The sequence below is a fragment of the Aplidium turbinatum genome, chromosome 6 (genome assembly GCF_918807975.1).
Source record: "Aplidium turbinatum chromosome 6, kaAplTurb1.1, whole genome shotgun sequence".
NCBI lineage: Eukaryota > Metazoa > Chordata > Ascidiacea > Aplousobranchia > Polyclinidae > Aplidium > Aplidium turbinatum.
The window spans coordinates 29,115,405-29,136,920 of NC_137477.1; the positions used below are offsets into that span (position 1 = coordinate 29,115,405).

General features: G+C 36.9%; 1 protein-coding gene across 1 annotated transcript; it reads left to right on the forward strand.

Moving 5' to 3' along the window:
* Positions 1 to 231: 231 nt before the first annotated feature.
* On the forward strand, positions 232 to 21,185 carry LOC145772254 (uncharacterized). The gene is made up of 20 exons (XM_082584112.1): positions 232 to 301; positions 1,057 to 1,190; positions 8,762 to 8,850; positions 11,456 to 11,655; positions 12,560 to 12,715; positions 13,378 to 13,531; positions 13,934 to 14,007; positions 14,372 to 14,465; positions 14,764 to 15,128; positions 15,450 to 15,665; positions 15,850 to 15,958; positions 16,045 to 16,097; positions 16,608 to 16,667; positions 16,882 to 17,007; positions 17,423 to 17,550; positions 18,159 to 18,330; positions 18,683 to 18,853; positions 19,372 to 19,509; positions 20,014 to 20,079; positions 20,392 to 21,185. Exons 1-20 carry the CDS (start codon positions 245 to 247, stop codon positions 20,473 to 20,475), a joined length of 2,646 nt encoding a protein of 881 aa, XP_082440238.1. The 5' UTR covers positions 232 to 244; the 3' UTR covers positions 20,476 to 21,185.
* Positions 21,186 to 21,516: the final 331 nt, after the last annotated feature.

The window sequence follows — 21,516 nt, forward strand, 5'->3', positions numbered from 1 at the left end:
ACCTACAAAAATCGATATTTCATCCTCCGGGTCTCGTCCTTCTGTTGGCCGCATTTGTCCGTCATGAAATTCCAAGAAAATTTTACGCAAGCCGTCTTGTGAATAAAGTACTTTGCCACGTATAATTACTAAGGATTAAAAAGCAGTCAATAATGCCATCTCTGACTATATTTATACTAAACAGCTGTTCTTATCAGCCTAATATTTTTCATCTTTGCTTGATTTAGGTGTTAAAATAGTTGATATGAGAAGCATTAAAGCTAAATTAAAGAAGCCACCTTTAAGCTCTGTCAGCAATAAGGTATTATAACTTAGCTGCAGTAACATTAGCTACCGTACCACTTTTTTTTTTTTTTTTTATACATTACATAATTATCAGATTGACACAATCTGCAGATGGTCTCATATAGGGTTTTTAGTGATTATGAGTTGTTTAGTGAAAAAAATTGTTCAATTTTATAAAAAAAATATTTTATTGTTATAAAATTTTGTTTGTTTTACGTTGTTGTTCCATTGTAGCTTTTTGAAAGTAGGAGTTGCAGTTATTTTTGTGATGCATGTATTGAAGCATTTAACAAGTTGTGTGCCCACTATGGCAATATTTTCTTCAATTAATCATAAGCAATCTTTGCAAACGAAAATGCCTATGCACGCCGTGTATTACACGGTAGCCTAGTCTATTTCCCAAATATGCTAGCATTAAGTATCGTATTGTAATATATATATAAAAGTATATTATCAAGCTATTGGACATGTTTAAAATAAAATGTATATAGCCTACTGTATATACAAACAACAGATAGTAAATGGCAGTGTGACATCTGTAGCCTATTTTTTATTAACTTATGTTAACATTGAAACATCAGTTTTATGTAATTATATAGGTTTTTTTTCATAAAGATGTAGGCTGCATACTAAGATTGTTTAATATACAGTATAAGGCTGCAATTTGAAAAATTAGTAGTGCTTCTTATTGTGGACAATATTTTTCTTCCATATATATATCAAATCATTTTTTGTGTAGCAATAAACGTTTTACTTTTTGGTATTTTTTAGGATGATTGGTCGAAGATAGATCAACAAATATGGCATTCTGTTTCAGTCAATCAACCAGCTAAACTTGCAACAAAGTTGAGCAAATATGATCACATTAATGTTAATAAGCTTTGTCCAAGTGTTGGATACTCTGTGTAAGTTTAGTTTTCAGGCATTATACATTAAGCTTAGATGTTAACTTGGTACCGTATTTCAAAGGTTTTTATTGATTTCAGGTTATCAATTGTTGTATTTAATGATCTTGAACTGCTGTAATAAAATATGCGATTTGCAATATGCTCATATTTTTTTAACTGCAGACGAAATCGGTTAATCAATCACCTATTTGCCAGACGTTTTGATACGATTGATTTGTTTAACCAATTTACTAAAAAAAAGGTTTATTGTGAATGGGCGTAATTGTTGAGAAGATGTCTGCTGACTAGGCTGCAACGCACATTACAACTGATACTTTCTACAACTGTTTACAATTCTGGTTAAACTTTAAAGAGTTTACTAGTTCTGTGTTACATAACGCTATGCTGTATGACTATGTTCCAGCCAGCAAAACTGGTCCTTTTTACATTGATTTATTATCTGCAGACGTTGAAACAATGTAAAAAAGACCAGCTTTGCTGATTGAGAGAGCATGTGCGATCAAAGCATTTTTCTGCATACTGCAACAATCGGACTTCTTTTAATCTCACCGATCTTTGTGACGTCACAACGCAAACTTTGACGTTGCCGTTTTTGATTTAAGCGTGATATTTTTAGCTCCATACCAGCTGTGTAGTTTTGAGTATGGAAGGTGGCCTACGAAAATAGTGGCATGGTAGAAAAACATGGCTCACACTCATTGTTTGTTTTGAAATTGCAAAGGTTTTTTTTCAAGTCTTTTGCGCTGTCTGGTAAAATAATTACTTTGCAATGCTCTTCAACTGAACGAAACTGCACAAATGAAATCATGCACTGCATTTCACAACAGTAGGCTACTGTACTTTTTTCAGCAATTTAAAAAAACATTCTCTAAAGTTTTCTGGTTTAAACTTTTGGACATGCTTTCCAACACTTCCCTCTCAAGCCGAAATAATTTGTCCATGTTCATTCCTTGGAAGGCCAGTCGCTGACAGATGACATTAAAAGCATTTAAACTTCTTTATTGGGAAGTGTGATTAACTCATTGTTCCTTTTGTGTGCTCTTCTGTTTTAATCAAGCCCAGCTGTGCGAAAATTGGTTCTTTGTAGTGCGATGTCTAGCACATAAGATTATGGCCTGGGATTACGGGTCTGCTACTATTCGGTGAGTCTGATTCGGTGAGTTCCTAACCTCTAACCCCTAACCCTAAAACAGCAATGATAATTAGGCTACGGTACTCGATAATTTAAAAAAAAAAATTGAAAAAATCCCCCGTTAAGGGATCGGACTAACCGAATCGGACTCACCGAAACGGGCCATTCCGTGGGATTACATACACTTGTCTTTGTTTTGATCGCATGCGTCTGCCTCACCTTTCCGTCATTTCGCCTTTGAACATAGCAGACAATTATGCGAAGCAAAAAAGAGACATTCTCTTTTCGCTAACGGGTACAATCATACGCGCCGACTTCCGGGGGGCGGCGCCCCCAATAAATTTATGGTTGAGGGGCAACAAAAATGGCTATTACAAGTGGTGTTTCAAAGATGAAGTACTTCGCGAAAGAGATTTAGATCATTTAAACGGACTTATAGAATGCCAAAAGCGAAAAATAGCCTGCATTGCTCTTGCCCGCAAAACAGCAGCTGATCGCATGGCTTTCTCTGGAACGTGAATTACTAGTTACTACTGAGATGCGCACAGCACATACGATCACAGTCACACACTGCTTATCTTCCCGCGCGTAAGGAGCAACTTCAAAGTCAAAACGCGTGGTAGCAAAAAAGCGAATGCGAGGTTGAATGTTTATTTTCATTTCACGAGTTATCGAAACGTTCGTTAGATTTTCTGTGACTTCAAACATGAAATCGATTTTAGCAAACTTGATCGAGTTGAAACTACGACACAACGAACAATTACGTGAATACAGCTTGGAAATCATACCGTATGGAAATTTCAAAGTAGAGCGGAGAGTAACTTATGCTGCTGGAATAGTCACGTAACTATTCATGGTAATATTAAGTAAACCAGCTAAATTAGACGACCTATTTTCAACGAGGTCTTCCCGCTGTGAGATCAATTATGATTCAACAGCATTGTTTTGTTCGCAATGTGTGAGAATTAAATCGAAAACCGATAAAAGAAAAGGTGTTTAATGGTCTTGGTCGCTTCGCAAATATTGCCGCATTAACGACGTCTCTTACTGCTATTATCATCTAGCCAACTTGACATCATTGTTTTATGCGGCCTCATCTATACTCGAGTATATATGGTACGGTATTCGATAAAAGACTATAAAGACTTTCGATAAAAAACAGAAGAGAAAACACTTCGCCGTTGTTAACGCTTTGAAGGTTAGTAATTAACAAAACGAGCGAAACGAAGCTAATAAAACTGATAGCGGGTTTCCACTCTGCTTGAAATCATGATTTTTTGCGTTTTATTTCGATAACTTCACTGTCTTGATCGTTGTTATTCACTTGCAGGAAAAGAAAATGAATCAGCTTGTTTTCCAACTGTTCCAATTATGAGCTAACAATATCAAAATTTTTATGGCTAGGCGTACTGTATGCGTAAAACTAATCGTTTCAAGCAGCGGTTCTAATAAATTCGGTTTGCGACCTAGGTGTCAATATAAACAAGACAGTAAGCTTATCAAAGACCATATTAATTGAGTAAAATAGCGTTGTGTTTATAACGTCATCGCCTTTCTCGCCCCCCAAGGTTTTTTGAAAAGTCGGTGCCTATGGGTACAATTATACGATTAAATGAATGAAGTATGCAAACAAGAAGCAAATCCTGATGCTTTTATCCGACTTATTCTTGTTAAAAGCGATATACGCTTAACCGATGTTTTTACTTAACATTAGATTGGATTTGGTTTGGGATTTCAGGTTTTGATTCAAATAAACGATTGATACGTTTAAGCAGTATACTATTAACCGATTTCGTTGGTATTAAAAGCCCTTGTATCTTTCTAAGTACTTTCTAAATAAATAAAAGGTAGACACTGGACAACAGTTTGTAGGCTACTGTGTCAATAATTTTTGAAGTAATATATTCTACATGTATTATGTGTGATTAGAGATGTACCCATACATCGGTATTGGCGATGTCGGCCATTTTTTGAGTATCGGTATCGGCAAAATTTGGCCGATACTAAACATGTAAAAAAAGGGGTTTGTTGCAGATTTTCTACAGAAGTAAAGATATAGATTTTTTAAAGTAGCCTAGTAACTAACTAATGTCATATTGATGTAGAAAAATAACAACCTGTTCAAATTTTTGATACCTCACACTCCCATGAATTCTTGCGCACATTTTGGCATTGGTGGCTTGCAGTGATTCTAGTCAAACAAAACGTTTTGTTTCAGCAGTTTTGCGTTGTTCGATTCTTAAGTTGTGTAAGGACTCAATTTCTCCAATATTTATCATTTGTGTTTCTTTTTTACTCTCAGCAGAGTATAAAGTTTGTAAAAGTTTTTCATCCATAGGACGTCATGAATGAAATTATATCTCAAATTCCAGATCACAAAATTTGTAATTCGCATATTGACTCAACGTCTGCAGACGTTAAATCAATATAAAAATGACGAATTTTACAGTCTGGGATCAATGACGTGACATCATCTAAACACTTTATTGAATATACAATAAATTAGCAAATTCGATCATCACAAGTGGTTTGGTGGTGGTAAACAAATACGTGTTCGTGGCAATGTGTATTCGATTCTGTTGAGAATGTGAGTGCGTGATGTAACACAACAGAAATAGCGAAGAGCAAGCATCACTATAAAAAAACACAAAAATGTGACGCAATCGGCAACATCAAAAGACAAAGATGTTCTTTGACTTGTCAGCAGCAAGCGGTGATAACTGTGGGAGTTTGTTGCGCGCGCAGCCTACTTTGGGAGTTTGTTGCGCGCGCAGCCTACTTTGCCATGACATTGTTTAAGTTTGATGAGTTTATTGCAACGAAAGGTGGAAGTTAAATCACAAACTGATAAAACTAGCTTACTAAAAACAACCAAGTTACATGTTTTTTTTAAACGTTTAGCAATGTAAAAACGATGCAAAATTTTTCATTTTTGCTACCTGGGTAGTCTTGGCCTGGCAAAAGCTTCTCAACCAAACGACAAGCGCCTTTAGGTTGCACATTACTTGTGGAATAGTTTTTGTACGACTACACAAATGACTTGGTTTACTTTTTACATCTTATTAGCAATTATTATAATAGCCTATTTGGAGAGTTTGCGCAAACCCTTTATTAAATCTCAATTATGATGTACCGTAATGTTTCGTCAATTTGTCCCTCATACCCCAGTCCTCAATCATGGTGGCCTTTCATTACTAAAACCTACCATTATGACACAACAATGCGGTTGAGATTGGATTCTCGAATGTTTAATAAATTATGCCAAATCAAAGCTTTTTTTTAATAGTTTTATGCAAATAAGGTAAAACTTAGCATTTGATATAATTCCTTGTAAATACCAAAAAAATTGTTTCTTTTTGTAACACTAAAATATCGGCCAAAATATCGGTATTGGCCTAAACAAAAGATATCGGTATCGGCCAAAATATTGGTATCGGTACATCTCTATGTGTGATATATTGCAAATGCATTATGTTGATAAATTTTATTGCTTTGCTTTAGCATCTTCACAACAAATTCATTTTCAACTGAAGTTATGTATGTCTAAAGCTTTTTTAAATGTGGTATTTTTTTTCTTTAGTTACAATAATAAGGGTCTGCTACTATTCGGCGAGTCCGATTCGGCGAGTCCGATTCGGCGAGTCCGATTCGGCGAGTCCGATTCGGCGAGTCCGATTCGGCGAGTCCGATTCGGCTAATCCGATTCGGCGAGTTCCCTATTCGGCGAGAGCCTTTTTCGGCGAGTGCCTTATTCGGCGAGTTTTTGAAATTTTATTTTTGAAAGGGAATTATCGGGTACCGTAGCCTAATTATAATTGCCGTTTTTACATCGTTAAACGTTGCAGTCGTGCAGAAAGGAATAAAAATAAAACGTTTTAACTATTAAATTAAAATTCATTACGTCAGTTGAGTTGTTTTTATTTCTGACTATCATGTGAAAAACAATACACGTCAACATAGCAAAGGTAGAAGCGACAAAATGCGAACGTTAAAACGTGCTTGAATTCGTCATGTCAGTTCAGTTGTTATCAAAAACAATTTACGTCAACATAGCAAAGGTGTAGAAAAAGGTAGAAGCGACAAAACGCGAACGTTAAAACGTGCTTGTGACCGAAGTAAGTTATTGAGTTGAAAAAAATTTGGCACGGTCGCAACACCTTCAGAAAAATTTACAAAATGAAGGGAAAATAAAAAAAGAAAATGTTACAAAAAAAAATCATGTTTAATGTCTATAAGTTAGTACTTTTGAATAGTTAAAATGATTAGTTTGGATCAACAAAAGCTTGGATTGAAAGGAAATTATCGGGTACCGTAGCCTAGTTATCCCAACCAGCAGAAATTGTCGTTTTAACATCGTTTTAACGACGCTAAACGTTGAAATCGTGTAGAAAAGAGAACTTTGCTGACTAGGATACGTTGAAACTGGGAAACATTCACAGAAGCCCTTCGATTTGTTCCAAGAACCCATTTAACCTAACAGTTCATTTGTACATTGATTCAACGTCTAAATACATTATCTTAAAAATGCATAATCTTAAAAATGCAACGTATCGAAGGGCTACTGTGAATGTTTCTCAGTTTCAACGCAGGCCTTAAAACTCGTGTTTTTTTCCGGCAGCCATCGTGGCCTACCGAGAGCTTCTTCTCGGCGGCCAAATCTGCGTGCTTGGAGGCCAAAATACAATAACGATAGCACAAGTAAATAGCATTAAACTTGCAACAATGTTAACATAATCACTTAGCGTTGTTGAAGTCTGGGCGACGTCCTGCAATAGAATCGTTGTACCACGCATTAAATGCTCTATCGGGATTGTAATCCGGTATTGCGGGACCATCTAACGACCCTAAATTGTTTTAACTGCTCGCAGCTCAGTAAATTGTTTCAACTGCATACCGCCTTTCATAAAACCTGACCATTTATATCGTTATGATGTCACCATTGAGGGTGTGAAGTTACTAACCCACAGCGGGGACATTTCTCAATTATGAAGGCACGTGTTTTACCCAGGGATATCAACTAACAAAGTTCTCCTTTTTAACAACGATTTAATGTCCGACAACATTGAATCGATATAAAAACGACAATATCGCCAGCCGATGTAAATTAGCACTTCGGATTAACACTTCGTTAAAATAAACATTCGGGAATTGCAAACAAGACTTCCAGCGCTGGTGCTCGCAGCTGAATATATTCAATACAACAGTAGTGATTCTGACGCGCTGACCTAATTCTGCGTCACTCTTTGATACTACATATTTTCGACATTTAATCCACGAACATTCTATTGCGAAATTAAATAATTGAGAAACCGGCGGCCGAACTTGGCCGACGGAGGAGGTAGCACAGGCGGTCATTCAAGCACTACTTAGCGGCCATGGCCGCCGGCTGCTTTAAGGCTTGCAACGTATCCTAGTCATCAAAGTTCTCTTTTCTACACGATTTCAACGTTTAGCGACGTTAAAACGATAGGCCACACATTTGGTTAGCCTTTTCATTCTGTTACTACAATGTAAAAATAAACTGTTAGGCTAACTGGGTTCTTGGAACAAATTTTTGCTGGTAGGGATAACTAGGCTACGGTGCCCGATAATTTCCTTTCAATCCAAGCTGTAGGCCACACATTTGTTGATCCAAACTAATCATTTCAACTATTCAAAAGTACTAACTTATAGATATAAACATGAATTTTTTTTTTGTAACATTTTCTTTTTTTTATTTTCCCTTCACATCTTAAATTTTTCTGAAGGTGTTGCGACCGTGTCAAATTTCTTTCAACTCAATAACTTACTTCGGTCACAAGCACGTTTTAACGTTCGCGTTTTGTCGCTTCTACCTTAAAAACAACTGAACGGACATGACGAATTCAAGCACGTTTTAGCGTTCACGTTTTGTCGCTTCTACCTTAGCTATGTTGACGTGTATTGTTTTTAATATGATGGTCAGAAATAAAAACAACTGAACTGATCTGACATGACGAATTTTAATTTAATAGTTTAAACATTTTATTTCTATTCCTTTCTGCACGTTCAGCGACGCTAAAACGATGTGAAAACAGTTAGGCTACGGTACCCGATAATTCCCTTTCAAAAATAAAATTTCAAAAACTCGCCAAATAGGGCACTCACCGAAAAAGGCTCTCGCCGAATAGGGAACTCGCCGAATCGGACTCGCCGAATCGGATTAGCCGAATCGGACTCGCCGAAACGGGCCATTCCGCAATAATAAATACCCTATCTGAAAGACCTTGGTTAAGAAATATGACAACTTTTGAATTAAACAAAGTGTATTGTGAAATACAAAATAATAGGACAAACAATGTGTGATTCCTTTTCCGAAAACATCAAAATGCTTTTGCTATATCACCTGAGTTCAGCGTTCTGCAAATAATTATGGGGTTTGATTAAAAACGTCTCTATATATATTTGTTTTATTTAGGGTCCACTATGCTGCTGCTAAAGGATTGGATGATTGTTTGAATGTGCTGTTGGCTCACAAAGCAGATGTTAGCACACGTGATGTGACAGGTATATACCGCACATATATGAAAAATTCAGACATTTTAATACTTCAGTGAGAAAGAGTAAATTGTCGTAAAATTGCAAGAGTTCTGCTGTATCATAGGCTACTTAAATTAAATCAACCATGTGTATTGTGTGGTCAATGTTTTAATAATAATGATATAGTTCACTAGGCTGATTGTGAGTGTTTTACAGGCATTTTTGTACTACCGTACGTTTGTAGCCTGATAAAGCAACATTTGTGAATTTAAACTGTTGATCATATTCGAAACGAAATAGTGCACATTCTTAGGCAATAAACATTCATTGTGTTTTCAGTAGCCTACTATTGCTTAGGTTCTCCGCATCGTCTGTTTCAGAACTTGCTTGCTTTTTTTTTTCAATTCTGTGCAAATCAGTGGTTGTCTTCCTGATGGCATAAACCTTTGTTAAGTTGGCATTTTAATTTTCGAAAATAACCAGGCTTACTTTTTGTTAACAGGTACAGGGGCTCAACAGGTAGTTGTTTGTCTTTTGGAGCCTCTTATTTGTTAACTGTTTAATTGTGGTCACATATTGTGACTTTATTTGTTTTGTAATGTAGTCTTTTCACGTAAATATAACTATGAATCTCAAATTTGGTAGACATTATGACTACAGTACCGTGCATTATTTTACATTTTTTTCTTAAAATTTAACGCTTGAGGTGAAAAAACAAACAAATGCCTTCAATTTATAAATTTGCAGACAAAATTGCAATGCCAAACATAACTTAAAAGTTTAATACCAAACTTAGTTCAAAATATAGTTTAAACTTCATCCTGAGGTATTTCTTTCCACTATGTGCTTAGTTCTTTAAAAGCAGCAGTCCTTCATGTGTAAACTTTCTCTAAAAGCGGTTTCCAAACAGTTTAATCTAATGGATCGCAATCCGGAGGTTGGAAGAGTCGTTTATATTTTTTCATTTAACTTTAAAGCATGGCAGGCGTGTGAAAGTAGCTCTCACTTGATACTAGTCATTACTGCAGACAATTAATCACAGTATGATTGTGTTATTTTGAGCCATCCCCAATGAAAATAACTTTCAGCACTGCATTTTGTTGAGACTTTTGAAAAAGTTAGTAGCCTACCGGTATACTGTGTTTGTTTTTCCATTCAACACGTTGCAATTCTTTAACAAATACCGTTAGTCAAATTACATAGTGTTTATATTGTAATTTGCTAAATTTGACAACCATACTCTTTCTAATTTTTGAAAAATTAAAAATGTAAAGTGTTGTTTTTTGTTTTTTGCGTTTTTTTGCTTTTTGTTTTTTGTTTTTTGCGGAATGGCCCGTTTCGGTGAGTCCGATTCGGTGAGTCCGATCCCTTAACGGGGGATTTTTTCAATTTTTTTTTTTAAATTATCGGGTACCGTAGCCTAATTATCATTGCCGTTTTAGGGTTAGGGGTTAGAGGTTAGGAACTCACCGAATCGGACTCACCGAATAGTAGCAGACCCGTTTTTTGCCCCGTGCAGTTTATAAATATATAATATAAAATATTTAATCCGAAGAGAATTTGAGAATTTTTACTACAAATCAACTTGTGCACATTTGATGCAATGCAATGAATTTAATTTTGCTTTTGCTATGAGCTAATAGAGCTACATCCTGTTCTGCTGGCTTTTTATTTCATGTATGTCTTGGGGTGGCATACCTCAAAATGTGAATTTCACTTTGAGCAGCTCGATTTCTTTTGTTGAATTGCATTTGCATGGTGATGTTGCAGCAATAACGAGAATAGATTGGCCAATTTCTTTCTTTCGGCCGCCTTCTACCTCCACTCAATTACACTCTGGGATAGGGATCAGGACATTCTGTCACGACCAACTCAACTCGAGACAATTGATTGCGGGAGATATCTCACCAAAAGACTATTTAACGCGCTTTCTATTCGATTTTGCACTGTGCAGATATTTTTACTGATCAGTGTTGAATTCTCATCACAATTTTTTTCGCTAGACACCTGTTGTGACTTAAAAATCATCTCATTTTTTTAAACAAGGCAACACTAACTGCAAACAAACATAAAATAGAATGTTTTGATGGTGTAGCTTTTTTGTGTGTTTTTGTTTCGAATATATGTTAGATATCTTTTGCCTCTCAGTAAGTGTCTGGGGAAAAATTGCGATGGAAATAAAACAAACTGGTGTACAAAACTATATGTACAAGGCAAGATATGATAGAATTTGCATCAAATAGTCTTGCAATGACATGTCTCTGCGACAGGTCAGCCGTGATCAAGTGTCTCGTGTCAGGCCGGCCGCGTCAGAATGTCCTGTACCCTGTACCCCTCTGAGTAGAGGTGAGCGGCGTTTTTCAACAAGCTTCAGCTGGGAATCGAACCAGGATCACATGATTGGAATTGTAAAGCGAACGTCTCATCTGCTGCACCATTTCAATTATTCATAGGACACCTAAGCTTTCGAGAATTGTTACATTGTGCGAATCTATCATTTAATTTGAAAATTAATGTCAAACTTTTCATATAGTAGGCCTAGCCAAAAATGCACATCTGCCCGGATACCTGCGTCCACCATAAATATGGCTTGATCAATTTAGGCAGTTTTTTTTTTCTTTTGCTATACCAGGCGCAACAGCCCTGCATGCAAGTGCACGGTACGGCCACAAAGGGACGACCACAAAATTGTTGGCATCTCGTACAGTTGACGTGAATGCGTGCGACTATAACCAGTGCACGGCCTTGCACTTCGCCTCGTTTGAAGGTCACGTAGAATGCGTCAAGCTGATATCAAGTGAAAGACATTGCAACATCCATTGTGTTGACAAAGTAAGTGGAAAAAATATTGACTGCGAAATAACATTATGAGTGACAATGTTACTAGCACTTTTGAAATTCCTTGTTCATAGGAGTGTTCTACCGCTTTGTGGCTGCAAACACAGATCAATATATTTAATGTTCAAAGTGAATGTATGACAATTGACAAAGTCCGCGATAATTTAGAATTGGACTTTGTCATTCATTCACTTTGAACATTGAATTTCCAGGCATTGCATCTTTTAGATGCGTAATCGGGCTTCCCTCTTGCACCGGCTCAACATATTTGAGTTACAAATTTGGTACAATCTTTGAAGTAAAATATTTTCAAGAGAGTTTTACGTTCAGTTTCAAAAGGAAACTCACAGCACATTGCTACTTGCACAAAAATAAACACGAAGGGCTCTCCGAAAGTGAAGGAAAGAAATTGTTTGCCTTGATGATAACACCGACTACAAATGTAGAAACAGAAGGATTGAGCAATAGCATTTCAATTGTCGGTGTTTGTGTGTGTGTGCAGTCTACTTGAAGGACAGTTCACTTCAGCGACACTTAATGGATTAACAAGTATCCAAAGCTGCCAGGGCTGAACAATCAAAAATTAAACAACGATGCAAGCAATCTTTTTGGATTGGCAAGAAATGGATGTAAAATGATAATGCAGAATTTTCCTAGTTTACACAGAACGCTTGATCGCTTGAACGTACGCAGAACCATTGATAATGGCATAAGATCGCCAAAGGTATTGTATTCAAAAAATTAACCCAATGCGACGCTTTTGCGCGTTGTAAAGTTTCACGAGTTAGGATCAATCTCATTCTTTGCCACGTGCGAATTGGCTGAAACATTCGTGCTTCAGTTATTAGTCACTATGTCCGATTGATCTGCTTCATAATCGTCAACGCTTTGTTCCCAGGAAGGACGAACGGCTTTGATGGTGGCCGCAGCGATGGGACGGCTCTCTGTCTGCCAGGCTTTAATTCATCGTGGCATAAATGTGAACCATAAAGACTCAAGTGCTCTTCAACATACCGCTCTATCTCTCTCAGCCGAGGCCGGACACGCTGAAGTGGTTGGTGGATTTAACTTTTAAAATGCCTTTTGTCTACCTTGAAATAGTAAAGTTTCTAATCTAATAGAGTCGTTAAAGCAATTCCTAAAGCGTGCTTTAACTCCAACGTAAAGTCGGGTACAAGCCTTCACAACTAGTATATAAATGCTGATCAGTTATAAACTAGAGGATTTAGCTGACTTCAGCGTGATGTTTATTGAAACTAGGCTGAATGTTTGTTTGCAATGAGAATGAACGACAACGCCCTTCACACTTGAAAAAAAAACAACATGTGCATAAAATTGTTTATTTTAATGGCTAATATTTAACTGGAACAACGTCCGACAACTTATCCAGCCCTAAAATCCAAAGACTTCATGTGGTCTTCACCGCAACTGGCGATAATTAAATTTGTTTATCTTTAATAAATTACGATTATAGTTTCACGTGTTTCATCAGGCCACTGTGTTCGTGCAGTTGTGCACAATGTAGTTTTACGATGTCTGTCTTAAGCGACATGCATTGGAAATCTGGTAAGGTCTAGGTTTAATTTCTGCACAGAAATATTGATTAAGTCTGCTTCGGTATTTGATTATCTTTAATCAATACCGTCAGGCAGTTATTTGTCAAAGTTTATGAGAATATGTTGACGTCATCACAATCCTTACGACGATTTTTTTCAGGTGAAGCTGCTGTGTGAGAATGGTGCTGACTATGATGCTAAGTTAAATGACGGCAAAACCGCCCTAGATCTAGCCAAAGGCAGGGGAAGAAGAAGTGTGGTGGATGCCCTGCACATCATACAACTTACTGAAGCAGCGAAGAAAACCGACAGAGGTACTCACTATTGTTAGCCGGGTTTTTTGTTTGTAGTTTAGGTGGCGAAAATAAGAGAATTGGCCTCTGATATTTTGTACAAAAGAAAATCGACCATTATGATTCTTGATCTGGAGTTTACACATGACGTCACTTTGAAATCACAGTTTTAACAGTTTATTTTTTAACTTTATCTTCAAAGCAGTGATTTCCAACGTTTTCATCCCGTAACCCACGCAGCAGTTGTTGCTTAGTAGCCTCCTTGCAACAATCTCGATACACACGCACACCAGCTTCTACTAAATCTTACGACCGCTTCCTCACTGAGGTCTCTGCGACAGTGGCCGAAATTTGCTGCTTTATTGCAAATCTATTGTGAATCGTTGATTAGACATTAGTGTAACGTGAAATTTACGTATTTAGCTTCGCGTCTGAGTTTATCCAGTAAGCCGCACAGTGAAGATTTGGAGAAAGACCAAGCAGGACCGCCTCGTAAGGTAATGACAGACTTGATAGCCAGAATTTTTTTTGCTTTAACATGCTGTCAATTCATAACCATGTCTCGTACCCAACTACCCAGTACCCATACGTTAAAATCGTTTTTTTTTTTTTTTTTTTATGAAATTTTTTAAGAGTATTCACTATTCAACCACGTCTGCAAGACACTTGACAACATACTTGAAGATGAATAGTAGACAGGGAGATCTCTAATCACGTAGCCCAAGCGTGATGAAAAGTATAAAACAAAATCACCGCACGTGTTGTTAGTCAATGTGAATACACCTTTCATAGCCAACGAAGAATCTTTCATTAAATGAAACGTCTGCAGAGGATAGTGCGTTATCATGCTTATACTTTTAGGTACTTCCATCTCTACCATATAAGGACGTCGGCAGTTCCACTTCACTGCACACGTCTCCTACTAAGTCTGAGGAGAGAAAAGGACGTGATAGTTGTAAGTCACAACCGAAGACACTCTAGCAAAGAGCTCGTAGCTCTAGTAAAATTCTGAAGTGTTGTGTGCTTTTTATGCAACTAAATTTAAAGTTTTTTGTGTTGTGTTTCTTGGAGGCAAATATTGATTATAATTGTATATTCGATGTTAAAATTCTATAATTAACGATAAAGATGGAATATGTTAACTTTTGTTAATTTTCTCTCTGAAAAGCTTAATATTCACGAGCTTTCCTTTTGGAAAAAGCTTCCGACTATAACCCTAAACAAATTTTCTAAAAGTTTAACCGTTCTTACAGCTTCGTCCAGCATGCAGCGCACCGGTTCTACAGTTATTTCGTTATACAATAATCCGAAACATGGTAAGCTGTACGATCGGGATGCCGGATTGTACGACAGCAAAAGCACTTTGGCTTCTGTGTCGTCAGCTGATGCTTCCACAAACACAGAGCCGAGTAAAGTAAAGCTCAACGAATACTCCTTGAACACGAAAGTCGAGCCTTCTGAAGCTGCAGACGAGATCTTAAAATTAGCCCAAGAGCTTGCGATGAAAGAAAGTCAGATCGCACAGTTGAACTCGCAGCTGGCTCAGATCAAAATCAATTTCAAAAAGGAAGTTGAGGCTCTCAAGAAATCCAACAACACGCTTGAAAGTTCTGTTCAAGTTAGTGTGTTTCATTGACGTTAAATTTGTCACTTTAAACTGAATTTGAACGTTAAATTCGGTCAGTATAACGCTTCATCAGCTGTCTCACAAGTGTAGCTTATCGCATTGACAATCTTATTTAAATTTATTATGTCATTCACACCTGAAACGGTGAAACATTTCTATTATTGACTTATTACCGTATTTTTTACCCAACTAAAAATGTTTTTTTTACATCAATTTAACGTCTGGAGATGTTGAATCAATGTGAAAACGACATAACTTGCAGACTGGCTACGAGCTTTTCCCAACTCATTGGTGAATGTTTTATTTGAAAAGGATCTGGAGAAGACCAATGATTTACTGCTGAATGACTACCAGACTTTGCAAGACGCAAATCATACCACTTTACAAGAAGTTGCAAATCTGCAAAACGTTGCAGACGACCGCTTGTTGAAAGCAGAAACAAATGAGAAGAAACTCCAAGTGAAAGTCACGCAGTTGGAAAAGGAACTCTGTATGGCAACGTCGCAAATACATGACTTGACCAGCGAGGCAAGTTTAAAGAATAACAATTTTTCTCTTTTTTGTAACTGCTGTAGTTTTGATTCATTGAGGAGACAACTCTTGAGTTAATTCTGTTGTTCCAGATCAATAAATATAGTGTGTTGTAAGATGTCTAAGTAAGTCGGGCAATGGTTGGTTATGTAGTTTCAAAAATGTATTGTTTTTATTACAGAACCAAGAAGCAAATGATCAATACACTCAAGAACAAAGTAAAAATGAAACAGTTAAAACCGCTTTAAACCACCTCTTGTTGGATATTGGAAAGCCAAGTGACAATACAGGTTATTGACATTACCATTTCATGCAAGTTTGTTAGCTTGCCTTGCAGAAGTGTAGACGTTATTCAAAATCCTCTGATGCGTTTCAGATCCAGAAGAATGTCTTCGTTTATTGAAGTGTGAACTTCTCCAAGCCATAGAGGTGAACAGCGATTTTAGTTGCAAATTCAATCATTTTTGTCAATATGTTTTTGATAATGTCAAAGCGCAAGAGACAAAAGAAGTTATGTTGCTCCAACAAGGCTTCGCACATCATGTTAATGTTAGGAAAACTACTTGGAAAATGCTAATGTTTCCACAATATCATTTAGTGTCAAGTTAGTGTTTAATTTAGTGTTATCGTCAGTCAAGCAAAGTGAATAGTCTCAAAAAACAGCCAAGTGTTTTTTTTTTCTTTGTTGCAGTAATTAACTCTTTCGGTTAACTGTGAAGATGAAAGCATCCATTCATAGATTTTAATAAATTGACTCAAAAACTACCGTCCCAAAAAGTAATGGACTTTCGCAACGTGTCCTGCAATGAATTTTTTTTACACAAGATGCGTTCACAAGTGAAAGTAAGGAATGCTCTTTGTGCTGCGGGATAAATTTGTCTGTGAACGTGTAGTTGATTGCTATTTTGGAAAGTTGTTCAACTTCTTTTTGGTTTGCAGACAAACAGCAAAGATTTGGAGTTGTTTCGAAAAAAGAAAACCGAACTTCAAAAACTTGAGGTTTGTGACTCTGTGACGTAACTTTCAAAAATTCAACTTTCTGTGACACGTATTGGGGAACGAGGGGCTTCCTCATTTACGGTAGTAACCTGTGCCAGACATTGGAAGTGTTCTTATGTCAACGACTTTGTGCTGTACGAAACTAATGCCTTTTATTTTTAACCTTGCGATACATTGGATTTGCTGTCAATCATCTGGTATCACTTTTGGATAGGATAAAGTGTTGGAACAAGACGATGAAATACAAGACTTGAAATTGAAGCTCAACCAGTCAGAAAAGCTCTTGAAGAAGCAAAAAGGCGACAATCAAACCTCTCTTCTTCATCAGCAAGATTTTGAAGTAAGCATGGCCGTTGATATAGATCAGTTTCCTACAACTTATGTGAAAAGGCGACATGTATGATCATGATCACTCTGAAACTGCATACTTGAACCTCCAAGCTATGTAGTTTCAGAGTGTCTGAACTGTATCCACTTATCCTTCTGCAGGTTTCACATGAATTGGAGATATCAGTCACTCAACAGTCATGTTTATTTATTTATTTTTGACAAGGTTTAACTTTTAACATTTCGTTAAGTTTATATTGTTCAAATTGTTAAGTTTGAAATTTAATACCAGCTAATGTGTCGTCATTTGTCTCAACATTGGTTCACGACGTTTGTGGTGAAATTCTAGTACTGTGCTTAGAAATGTATAGTTGGTAAAAGTTAAGCTATTGTGCGCTGTCAATAGACGCTTGTTTGTTTTTGGTCAGAAAAAGCTTCAGCAAGCTGAGTCTGTGAGCGCACAGCATTTGGGCGCTATCAACCTTTTAAATGAAGAAATTGTCAAACTTAAAAGCGAGTTGTCATCTGAAAAGGAAAGCAACGTTTTGGAAACAACGTAAGTTGCTCCATATCTTCAATGTGGCGAACATATCAAACATTTTGTGTATTGGTTGTGTTGTGCTCAGCTCTGTTGGAGATGTAACAGGGTAACGATAAAAATAATTAGTAATACACTCTTGGCTTATGCCGATTGAGCACTTACTGGAGGCACCTCACTGCTTGCAGTTTGAGCTCTTTGGCAAGGTTGGCGGTAGTGCCATTTTTTGGAGCTTGGGTTCCCCAAATAGGAAAACGTCACATGGAGGTATATATCTCCATGACCATATGCAGTGCACCTACTGCACTGAGGAGGCTGGAAAGCCGAAACGGTGTGCACTGTCTGCAGTTATTAATAATAATTATGTGTATAATGTATAATTGTATATATTTCAAATGCCAACAAATTCTGTGTTAGTGCTACTGTATATCCAAGTTGTCTCGTTTGTTGTTCCGACATTTTTTCTTATCTCTGTAATCGTAGCGTGCATTCTAAAATGAAAAAAAAGCATCAAATTGTATAAACATCCAATAGACATCTTTGTATTAATGAACTTTGAAGATCTTCGTTAGTGTCTGCAAGCCACAATAACCAAAAGCTATTAAAATGCAACCCTCTTTGTTTAGAAACTTGAAAGAAAAGCTAAACGCGGCTTTATCAGCAAGCGAAAAAGTTTCCCAAGACTTCATTGCTAGGAAGTCGTTATGGCAACAAACCGAAGCTAAACTTCAACAAGAATCTAAAGAGATGAAAGAAAAATACAATGATGCAAAGCAAAAAGTTTCGGAAAACATACAAGTATGCATTTCTACTGAAATCACTAGTATTTTATGTCTTTCGAAAACCTTTTAAAGTACCGGCATTGTATTTCAGTACGCATGAAAAGGTCTTTCTGTTGTCAATCACGAAGTTGCCGTGAAAATGTCTTTAATGCAGCAGAATCCCATTCAGTCGTCAATAACTCAACTCGTCAATGAATGATGACGTTCTCGTTTTTTGTGTATATGAGTTTTAAACCACATATATATAATATGTTGTTTTTCTTATCAGTTCTTGTTCTGCAAGTTTTAGTCTTGTGCCTTTCCTTTGAAATCCTTTCCCGCAACAGCCAACTTCTGAACCGTTTGTTGTTAATTCTGCCCAATTGCAGGTCATTAGTTTACTTCGTGAAGAGAAAAATAAGAAAGATTCAGAGATCAACGCATTGTTAAAGGAAGTTGAAGCAGCGCAACACAAGCGACAAGCAATTGATGCTCGGAATAAGAAATCAGAACAGGAACTCGCTGAAACAAATCTTAAATGTTCAACACTACAAAGTGAAGTAAGTTTACTCAATACTGATATCAGCGTGTATTGACTGGGGTGCGTGGTTACTGATATCACGACTTTATATTGTTTTTAATTTATTTCTTAGTTGTGCGGATTTGATATTTAAGTAGTTTTTGAAAAAGACATTGCTTGCAAGCATGAGCGTTAATTTTTTACTTTTGCATGACATCAACTCCATACAAAGTTCTCGTTGTCTAAGTATTGTGATCTTTTCAGAAGGCACAAGCTTGCTAATAGATTTCGTTGGGGTATATTTTGATATTGCAATCAAATTCGATAGTTTTTAGTAAATCTTTGTTTTTGAGGTCGACCCAAGCATAAACATTAGAAATCACCATTACGTATTGCTGCGATACATTTTTGCACGAAGACAAAATATCAAGCTTTGAGTAAAGTATCCTATATAATCTCAGTTACTATAATTTTGCTTAATAAGTTAACCAGGATATTCGAAGTTGTTTCGAGTTTGAAGTCTTTCATGTTTCATTAAAATTGTACTCCTACTTTAAGGTGAAAAGTCTACAAAAGTCTAAGGAAGATTTGCTCCTCAAATTGAATGCAATGAAGATGTACCAATGCACTGATGTGGAACGGAAGAAGATAGACTCCATGAAGACACAGTTGGAACAGCTTTGCCAACACATTCAAGTAAATTTTACAGTTGATGATTTTTGTTAATTGTCACATATATTTTATTGTTTAGAATTGAAATCGTCGTATTTATTGGGAAGACATTCAGTTGTGCAGTTTAGCACAGCTGAATGTAGAATGAATGTAGCATCAGAAACTAAATATTAGGTTGTTTTTATTTTCACCGTTTTTGATGTTCAAAATATCTGGAGTCTAAGGTGAAGAAATTTTTTTGTGCAAACCAGGAAGCAAAGATTTTAGATTATCATGATGCCACAAGGATGCAAAGGCCGGCCATCGACATTTTGAATACTGGAATTTGACGTGTTGTGGCATCTACCTGCTTTCTAGGCCAGAGTTTTCTAAAGTGAAAAAACACTGTTCTAGGCATCAAAGGTTTGGTTACAGAGCCACCGCTGCATCTATCTGGCGCGCATGCGAAATGTAAGTCATGCTGCCCTGCTACCAAACGATGTTTGTACTGTTCCCGATGACAATTAACCTTCCTTTCCTTTTTTCTAGGAATCAGAAAAGAAGTATGAGGAAACCATATCAGTGTACAGAAGCCATTTGCTTATGGCTGTAAAGGTAACCGATTTTGTTTGGCCTTGATGTCCAGTAGTCACCGCTTATTAATCTCTATTTGGCCCATTTCGAAATTATCATCCGGTTAATAAGCCCGAAATCTTCCGATTCTGAGATAGGGTTATTTTTTGTAAACTGTTAGATTCTGTGGTGCTTGCTGACTGCGGTTTAGTTCGCTTTTTGTAAGAGGGTAAAAGAAAACAAGCGTTTGGGATGCATTGTATAGTCACGATCAAAAAGTTAAAAATTGCTCATACACTATTGAAACAAGTCCGCTTCTTTGCACGACCACCTTAACTTGTGGTATATTTTCAGGGCAAGCTCAACCCAGATGTTCTCACACCGTTGAATGAAATTCTTAAGCTTCGAGAAGAATCAAATTCTTCCCACAACTTGTGATGGTCTATTTCAGGGCTACTCAACTGGCGGACCGCGGTCTGAATCCGGACCTTCTGGGTGTTGAAGGTGGACCTCGGGCTTCTGGAAGAATAACTTCATTGCCACATTTTAGGGCCTCTTTAAACAGATTTCCATTAGAAAAAAACATTTTTTGTGATTATCCAAGGAGCTGGGGGCTTCGCCCCCAGACCCCCCAACGCTTTGCCGTCTTCTCTAATATGCTATCCACACAGCTACAGTACAAAGAAACACAAATACATTTTTTTTCTTTTTTGATTTCTTTGTTCGTGTCAGACAAAAATATTAGTCGTGTTACATACTACCTGAAAAGTGTTTCGGTGCTCGTAGGCTACTGGTTGTTTAATTTTCGTGGTTGCATATGAAATATTCACCGGACGGCAAAAATACTCAACTTGTCAAAATAGACCTTTGCTAACATTAGTTGAGTAGCCCTGGTCTATTTATTCTCCAAGGTGCTATTTTCTATTGCAATTTTATTGTGCTGCTTTTGTATGACTTTTTAATGCGTTTTATAACATTGTGATTTTAAATCATGGTTAATAAACTATTCGTTTGCTCTATTACGTTACTGTACAATAATTAGCTGTGATCTCCGCTTCTTTTCCCTATTAAAAATGTGTAATGATGACTGTTTTGAACATTATTAGTACATCATTGTTTTGAAAGCCAAATTGTTAATAAATTATAAAAACTCTCGACAGACGGTTTTTCTACTTCATGGATCCTGTTGCAGATTGTTTAGGTAGGCTACTTAACGACCAAACGCGAATTCACAAACCACATTAGCTTCAAACTCAACTTCTTCCAGAGCAGAAAATATCATGTTTAATTGTTTATTCATTGGAATGATTAAGCCGGCTGCATTGCCGAGTGGTGAGAACCCTGGAACGGCAATCGAAAGGGCGCCGGATCGACACCGCTCAAGAGCGTGTGTCTTTGGCAGGACACTTAAAGGCATGCCTGAAGGTGGTCACGAAGATTGGCTTCTTCGCCTTCCTGTCCGCTTAATCTAAATCTTCA

Coding starts and splice junctions, on each gene's coding strand:
- LOC145772254 (XM_082584112.1), top strand. CDS start 245: ATGAGAAGCATTAAAGCTAAATTAAAGAAGCCACCTTTAAGCTCTGTC. Junction 12,716..13,377: donor AGGCCGGACACGCTGAAGTG/GTTGGTGGATTT, acceptor GATTTTTTTCAG/GTGAAGCTGCTGTGTGAGAA. Junction 14,008..14,371: donor AAGCAGGACCGCCTCGTAAG/GTAATGACAGAC, acceptor TTATACTTTTAG/GTACTTCCATCTCTACCATA.